The sequence below is a fragment of the Apaloderma vittatum genome, unplaced genomic scaffold (genome assembly GCF_000703405.1).
Source record: "Apaloderma vittatum isolate BGI_N311 unplaced genomic scaffold, ASM70340v1 scaffold8509, whole genome shotgun sequence".
NCBI lineage: Eukaryota > Metazoa > Chordata > Aves > Trogoniformes > Trogonidae > Apaloderma > Apaloderma vittatum.
Window position 1 is genome coordinate 39 of NW_009734580.1, and position 8,534 is coordinate 8,572.

Consider the following 8,534-nt stretch of genomic DNA (forward strand, 5'->3'; position numbering starts at 1 on the left):
GGTTGCTGCAGTGATCTTTCTTAGCAGATCAGTTTACAGCAACTTTTTCATTATTGAAGGCACTGGCACTGCATATTTATCAACCTAAAATATTTTCTCCAGAGTAATACCCTTGGTATTTATTAGTTTGCATATATTATCAAGTACGTTGGGTTAGAAGGGACCTTTAAAGGTCATCTAGACCCTACTGCATTCTGTCAGCTTGAATTTATCTACTTAGCATCAAGTATTTTCTCTCTCTGTTTTTTTAAAAAATCATATAAATGCAATATGCAAGTTTACGTGCTTCTGTGCTAATGGCTGAGTCTGTGGTGTTGCAGAGGAATGCGGGCAGTAGCTCAGATGGAACAGAAGACTCGGATTTCTCTACTGACCCTGAGCACACGGACAGCTCTGAAAGCGATGGCACATCACGGCGATCCGCCCGTGTGACCCGTTCCTCGGCCAGACTCAGTCAGAGCTCTCAAGGTAGATGCTTTATTCTCTTAAAAAAGGAAAAGCAGCCTCTTAAGCAATGAGAGGCTCAATGCACCCCATATTCCGGACCTTTAGAACTTGGCTGTGTGTTTATACTTAAATAAAAATATTTAGGATTTTATCATTGGCTGTTAATGTGGCAAGGCAAAAAGCAGTCTTTATATGTGCATGTTGTACACTTAAGGAAATACAGTCTAACGGTTACACTGGTGGTAGAAGTCAAAACTGGAGTATCCTCTGTTCAGAAAGTGAAGATGTCTCCTCATTAAGGGAATCAGAGTCTGTGAATCTGCTGCCAACTTTGCCTAATTTTTCCAGGAACTCTAAAAATTTGATTTCCGTCTAGACATCCGTATGGGTGCTGGAGCCAAGCTAGAGGGAGGATGTTTAGAGGTGAAAGTTGTTTTTGTTTTCTTTGTTTATTTGAGGTTTTCTGTACCGCAGGAGAAGATGTATTTTCATGACTCGCTGACGCTGACCCCACTGGGCAATACGTGCAGTCGTGCTATTTTGGATGCTTCTGCTTTGGCATCCAGATTGTAAGAGGAAACATTGACTGTGTTAGTGTAGTCGTTTCTCGGCTGCTAGTTAATAAGCTGCCATGTGGCATCAAGGGGAGGAGATGACAGTAGATAATAACTGCTTTCCATTGCTCCGTGTATACACTTCGATAAAGAATCTATTTTGCAACAAATTTTAGCGCAGGTGAGAAATACACGTGCATGATCATCTAGTAATTAGGTCTCCAAAGCAAGTGGAAAGGTGGTTTGGAATTATGTGGGATGTCTGTGATACTCCTAGGCTATGAAAACATTATTTTTATGCAAAATAATTGTTTTACAGTCTTAGAGGAGTATAGGATCACAAAACCACACGCGGGGTCTCAAATGTAGCCCTGCACCAGGAGCACTCTTGCTGTTCCCGAGGGTTCTCTAAGCACTGATAGTTCTTATCTGAACTAACGGTTTTTTAGCTTTCCAAGTGGGAGCTGGGTTGTAATTAGTAGTTAAGCCCGGAGAAAGCTGATCTAATTCCAGATTCCTCGGTGTTGGTGAAAGTGTCAAAAGATTTAAGCTCGGAAGAACAGAGTGTATCTTTGTGATGATGTGCAGCGGTGAGCAGTAGGACAGAACTTTGTTGGCAGACAGCTGTCAGGGGTCGGTATTACGGGCTTCAGAGCGCTTGCGAGGCAAGTCTCGGACTTAGCGTGGTTATTGTGGGTGTAATTATGGTTTTTCTATGGAATTAGATTCCAGCCCAGTTCGTAATCCACCGTCGTTCGGAGCAGAAGAGCCTGTCTATTCCACGAGGAGGGTAACCCGCAGCCAACAGCAGCCCACTCCTGTGACTCCAAAGAAATACCCGCTCCGGCAGACTCGCTCGTCTGGGTCAGAGACCGAGCAAGTGGTTGACTTCTCTGACAGAGGTACGTCAGGTGTGGGAAGTTTGCGAAATGCCATTGGAAAGAGTACGTGGCTCCATTCTCTGAGGGCACAGTACAATATCCTGAGGACAGGGGGTTTGAGACAGCTTTCTGGAGTTGCTTTATGTATTTTTTTGAAAGCTTTCTTTCAGGCAAATTTGTAACATCTTGATCCTTATTCAGACACTAAAAATGCAGCGGATCACGATGAGTCTCCACCTCGTACCCCCACCGGGAATGCCCCTTCCTCAGAGTCTGATATTGATATCTCCAGTCCAAATGTATCCCATGATGAGAGCATTGCCAAGGACATGTCCATGAAGGATTCTGGAAGTGACCTGTCTCACCGCCCTAAGCGCCGCCGCTTCCATGAAAGCTACAATTTCAACATGAAATGTCCCACTCCTGGTTGTAACTCTTTAGGTAATTTTCAACTCCAGGATTAATCTGTTGGGGTTTGCCTTCCTGCTGTGATATTCAAAGTCCCCCTCAGTTGAGTTATACATCCTAACAATATGCACTTAATTAGGATCAGAAGCGTTACTGGGAAGTGGGTATAGAGAAGGAATAGGAAGCGTATCTGCAGGTCTGCTCTTCCTGGGAGTGTTTTCTGGCTAGGAGCGTGTGTGGGGTGACAGGATAAAGAACGAGGTAGGAGTATGAGCACAGGCGTGGGAGGAAAATGCGGAGTCGTGCAGGTAGGGGACTGGTCTCCGCCAGAAACAGGTTTTCAGAAGCAAATTATTGCAGAGCTCTAATACAGCTGGTTGCTTGCATGGAGCGCAGCTTTTCAGTTAGCCTGAAAAAGATTGTCCTTCTTTGTTCTTAGCGCTTGTGCTGTGAGCTGTGAAGTGTGCTCCTTCTGTCACGCTGCTAATAAACTGAGCGTGCTCCCTAAAGTCCATGTGAGGGATCTGCCCGTCAGGGATGCTTTTTAAACCTCTTGATGATCACACGCTGAAAGGTTTTTTTGTTTTGTTTTCTGATCCTTTGCAGGACACCTAACTGGAAAACATGAGCGACACTTCTCCATATCGGGATGCCCACTATATCATAATCTCTCAGCAGATGAGTGCAAGGTAAACAAGACTTCTGGTTTATCTTCCTTATGTTTTTTTTTGGGGGGGGAACAAAATGCCAGTACAGGTCATCTGTGAGCAGAAAATAGAGCTAACGTATTTCAGCTGATGTCTTTAGCTGTAAGACAGCAGCATTTGTGTGTCAAATCATCTGCAAATTACGGTGCAGAAAACGCATGTAACTGAGAAAAGGTGAAGGCTTTGATGGCAGTTTGACGTGGCATTGACAGAGGGGTTTTGGCTTCCAGGTGCGAGCACAGAGCCGAGATAAGCAGATTGAGGAGCGAATGCTGGCCCATCGGCAGGATGACAACAACAGGCACGCCACCAGACACCAGGTAGGCAAACTGCACGGAATGGAGTGGCCGCTCGGTTAAAAGTGTAAAAACCTCAGCTTGTGGTTTCCAGCGACAGTGATTTCAACTTGAACTCACTTCTTCGCTTCTCAGTAAGCCCTTGTGCCAAGTCCTGACACTCCCCATTTGTCATCTCCAGTCTGTTTCAGTAAGGGCATTCGTTTTATCCTGTACGTGAGAGACTGGGGCAGTTGGTGAGAGCAGAGAGGAGGCTGGAGCTCTTCTCGGGATGGCTTCTTCTGTGTGCTTTGATGTGTAGGATGAGACAATTCCTGCAGAACTGTAAACTACAATTTTACTCTGACTAAACAGAAAAGAATAAAACTAGGCGAATTACATTTTTGGTTCATGGGTCTTGAACTTGATTCAAGATGACTTCATGAGTCAGCCCTGAGCTTTTCCCCATGATTAAGCAGTGCAACCTGTCTTCTGGGACTGAGGTACCTTGGCAGAGATGAGCTGCAGTGAAGAAGGAAGAAGATGGGAAGAAAAATTTCCTGTGTTTACATACCTGTGTTGTACCTGTAGTACCCTCTTATTAGCACAGGATTTGGTTCAGAGGTAACAAACCTCATAAAATGAAAGCCGGGACAGTGGAAGGGGAAGAAAAATGTTTGAATTGGACGAAGCCTAGTGAAGGTTTCCACCTCTGGTTTCTTTCAGGCGCCAACAGAGAGGCAGCTGCGATACAAGGAGAAAGTAGCTGAGCTCAGAAAGAAGAGGAACTCGGGACTAAGCAAGGAACAAAAAGAAAAATACATGGTAAAAGCAATAACTTTATTCTTTTGTTCCTTCCTGTCTGGAATGAGACCACTAAAGGGGAGTTTGGCTTTCCCAGCCATCCTGCAACATTCTCACCTAAAAAAGCCGCAAGATCCAACAGGTTAGTAGCAGCATTGAGAGTAAAACCTCCCGTTGTTTTACTGTCCTAGGAGCACAGACAAACCTATGGCAACACTAGGGAACCTCTACTTGAAAACCTGACGAGTGAGTATGACCTCGAGCTTTTCCGAAGAGCGCAAGCACGGGCATCTGAGGACCTGGTGAGACTTCTAACTTGTATTTCTTAGCAAGCGGCCTTGTTAGAAATGCAAATGCTGTCTGGGTTTTACTGTAGTACTCGCGCAGCTAGAATCGGGGTTCATGAGAAGAGCAGCTGCAGCCCAGTCAAGTTGGCAGCGTTGTACTGGGAATGTTTAAGTGCTGGTCGTTCAGAGGGTTTGCTGAAAGTACAGCTGGAGCTGAGCATTTGCAGTCGTGAATGCTGCCATGCCTGCAAGAGGAGTGATTAGTAACAGACACATTTAATAGGTGTTTGGTTTTAATGTAGGAATAGACAGCTTCACCTGCTGACAGAACGGCTGAAGAGTGATGATTAGAGGCAGAAGCCGTCTTGACAGTAGCTGGAGACTGGAATAAAGTTCAAACCCTTGTATTGCTTCAGGCTTCTGTAGCTGCTTTCCAAAGCTACCTTCCATCTCCAGAGATGATCAAGAAGATACTTTGGTGTTTACCAGTGACAACCGCATCTGGGATATCTGAGGCAGAGCATTAGGCTCTATCCTCTCCCTGCAGATCAGGAAAGCAGCGTGGAGAGACGCTTACGTTGCTTTCATGAGAGAAAGTGTGATGCTGGGTGCTGACTGACAAGACGTTTCCTGATGATGGGAACAGTCAATAATTGTTCCGCTGTTGGCAGGGCTCAGACTGAGTTTGAGAAGAGGTCCATGGGGAGAGGTCGTTAAATATGGTCACACTAAAAGATTAATTTAGAAGATTGTAATTATTCCCCTGAGGGAAATAAATAAGGCCCTGTTCATCTCTTCCTACTTGTAATAATTTTTTTTTTTAAATAATCACCCATTGTTTCCATTCATAGGAGAAGTTGCGGCTCCAAGGCCAGATCACAGAAGGCAGCAACATGATTAAAACAATCGCTTTTGGCCGTTACGAGCTGGACACCTGGTATCATTCTCCCTACCCGGAGGAGTACGCTCGTCTGGGACGTCTCTACATGTGTGAGTTCTGCCTCAAATATATGAAGAGCCAGACAATACTGCGCAGACACATGGTAAGGGCTGATTCCGGAGTTACAAATCTGCTGTCAGCATACAAACATTTTAAAACATGACCGTTGTTAGCTCAGTTACTCACTTTAGGAGATGAGAAAACTGCACATTTTTTGACATATCCAGTACCTATTGTAACCGTTTCCACTCTTAAAACCCTGATGTCACCCAAAGTTTGTTTTCCTGTCCTAGGCAAAATGCGTTTGGAAACATCCACCGGGTGATGAAATCTATCGCAAAGGCTCCATTTCGGTGTTTGAAGTGGACGGGAAAAAGAACAAGGTAACCAACTGCTCTCCTTAGGCCGGTCTCGAGCGTGGGGGTTATCTTTCAAATGTGCTGGGGCGCTATTTTTCCTGTCAGGAAACAGGGTGCAAATGGCCCTGTCTCCCTCTAATTGCAGAAAGGCTACTAGAGTGTGATGTGCCTGTTCTTGGCGATTCTGGCAGTAGTTTTGCCTGCACTTTCTTTGTGGTTATTCCTCAGCCCTGTTGTGCTCCAGCAGTTCCATCTGTTGTCTAATGCTGGGCTTGGAGATGTATGTCAAGATCATTTTCTGAAAGTTCGTGGCGAGGTTTCTGTACTTGGCCTCAGATCGCTGCTGCCCATCTCCCATTCACCCTGAATACTCAGTGAAGTTTAAATTAGAGTGGGAAGCAGCTTAATTTTATTTGAGGGTGATGACCCTAACCCTGAATTGAAGGATAGAATATGAATCTGCACCTGAAGATTCGGTGCCAGGTGGTATCACCATGCTCGGGTCCTGTCTCTAGTTGTGTCCTGAATTAAAGGCTTCAAAGGAAAGAACAAAGAAACAAATTCAAAAGTTAAATTCTGTGCTGCCGGAAGTTGGGAGGAGTCTTTACTACTTACCAGAAGCGTGGGATTAATACAACACGGTGCAAGCAGACAGAGATCCAACCTTCTGCGCTCCTTCACTGAGGATGTGGTGTCTTGGGCAGTCGGAGATTGGTATCACAGACGTTCCCACCCTGAGGAAGCTGGGCTTATCGAGTTTCATCACAAATGGAATTGTTTCCTGGACCAGCTGCTCTGTTTGAAAGACTGTCGTTTCTGAGATGATCAGAATTCTGTCGTCATTTCCCACGTATGCCTGGCTCTGTCCACTCTTGGGATGTTCCATTGTAATAGCCAGGTGTATCCTGTTCTCTTTTTGCTTCTAGATCTACTGTCAAAACTTGTGTCTGCTGGCAAAGCTTTTCTTGGACCATAAAACACTGTATTACGATGTTGAACCCTTCCTCTTCTATGTCATGACAGAAGCTGACAACACTGGCTGCCACCTGATAGGATACTTCTCCAAGGTTAGTTGAAAATACATCCACAGGCATTACTGCCTCATTAAAATGAGATTTAGGTCACCAGTTGTCAGCAGTGAATCTCCTCTCCGAGCTTTTGCAGTCTCAGGGTTTGCTGCTTTTGGGAACAGATAAAGTTTCAAACCTGATCTGTGTGAGCTGTTCCTACTGCTTGCTGCAGGGGTTGCAGGTGCTTTGCTGTAGCATCTTTTCTCATGACTGGCAAAAATCAAACCAGCCTAAATGAAGTATTGTTGCTAGGAAGCACGGTGGTATCTTGAATGTAGGCTAAAGTAAGGATAAAGAAAATGTAAAGAAATGTAGAGAAAAGTATATTAAAATAAGTATTAGTCCCCGTGATTATTTTTGTTTAAACGAAGTATTTGAAGGAATAAAAGTTTTTAGGGGGAGAAGCTGAGATGTAACTCAAGTAACTTAAGCAGATCCCATAAATCAGTAGCCAAGCTTAGAGTAGGAGGCAGTTTTCTCAACTCTTTGCTCAAATCCTCTGTGTACCTAAAAACTAGCCAGTCTGTTTGTTTAATCTCTGCTGCACATCAGTGAGATACATTTCCTGGTTGTTCTTTCTTCAGTACAGAAAAAGGGATTTCTTTTCTGGATGTGGTGATATCATGCCATGCAGTTATTGGTTTAGGTATTTCAGTCAACAAAATTCTATAGGCAGGAGAATACACTCCCAGATAAAACACAGGAAGCTATTCCTTAAAACACCTGGGTCCAAACTGAATAAATACCTTAAAAAAATACTGTAAAGAAAAATCTACATTGAACTGAGGAAAAGTGTATCTGAGTCCGTGAACATCTCGCTATACACCACGTGCCCCTAATGCTGCTGTTATGTTGCTTTTCTTGTTGCATGTAGACCTGGTAGATGCCAGGGGTGGTAGTGAGAGTGTTACTGGCTTCTTGTTACGTATAACCCCATGACCAGCCATCCGAGGCTGAAAATTGTGCACCAAAGACTAAGTTTAGTGGCTGATAACGTAAGACACTAAGCCAGGCTGGTAGCTGAGGGGATCCTGTTACTTGTTGTTGGGCAGGTTTTTCTGCTGGTGCTGCTTTCACCAGGTACTGTATCAGCTGCACGGGCTTGTTCCCTCTGTTGGGGTTGTGATGTACCCGCTGTTTGTCCGGATCTAGGCCTGCTGATCTACCCTCTCTCTGTTCTCGTTTGTAGGAGAAGAATTCTTTTCTCAACTACAATGTTTCTTGCATCCTGACAATGCCTCAGTATATGAGGCAAGGTTACGGCAAAATGCTCATCGACTTCAGTAAGTACAGAGAGAGGAATTCTGGAAGCTTGTTTTGTCCAACGTGACAATTTCACCAAGAAATCTAAAGTATCACTGGTGGTGGTTGAGCAGGTTTCATTATAGCCGATTTCTGCGTGTGCTGTGGGGGGGTAACAGTCAGGAGAGGGTAGTTTAAGGATAAATAGGATTTCTTTCCTTTACAGGCTATTTGCTTTCTAAAGTAGAAGAAAAAGTTGGCTCTCCGGAACGGCCTCTGTCAGATTTAGGTCTCATCAGCTACCGTAGTTACTGGAAGGAAGTTCTCCTTCGTTACCTCCATAATTTCCAAGGAAAGGAGATCTCTATAAAAGGTATGTTTGCAAGCTAAATAAGCTCATAGTAGTGATTTGGTTCAGGAACATACCTGGGCATTTCATTCACTCGTTTTCCTCAAATATGAGGCGAGTCATGCTTGACTCATGAGTGCAGGTGTTTGTGTAGCAGCAGGGTTTGTGGAATATTGCTGCAGTTGTTATGGCTCCCTTTCACTCCCCCCCC

The 8,534-nt window shown here is 44.5% G+C and overlaps 1 protein-coding gene across 1 annotated transcript in view; it reads left to right on the forward strand.

Moving 5' to 3' along the window:
- Positions 1–296: 296 nt before the first annotated feature.
- Positions 297–8,534, forward strand: part of KAT7 (K(lysine) acetyltransferase 7) — an 11,378-nt gene continuing 3,140 nt past the window's right edge. Inside the window, exons 1-12 of the mRNA XM_009876332.1 lie at positions 297–468; positions 1,727–1,903; positions 2,084–2,323; positions 2,897–2,979; positions 3,228–3,317; positions 3,999–4,097; positions 4,268–4,378; positions 5,215–5,406; positions 5,597–5,686; positions 6,589–6,729; positions 7,922–8,015; positions 8,201–8,347. Coding sequence (XP_009874634.1) covers positions 297–468; positions 1,727–1,903; positions 2,084–2,323; positions 2,897–2,979; positions 3,228–3,317; positions 3,999–4,097; positions 4,268–4,378; positions 5,215–5,406; positions 5,597–5,686; positions 6,589–6,729; positions 7,922–8,015; positions 8,201–8,347 — 1,636 coding nt within the window. The remainder of the gene's footprint in view (positions 469–1,726; positions 1,904–2,083; positions 2,324–2,896; positions 2,980–3,227; positions 3,318–3,998; positions 4,098–4,267; positions 4,379–5,214; positions 5,407–5,596; positions 5,687–6,588; positions 6,730–7,921; positions 8,016–8,200; positions 8,348–8,534) is intronic.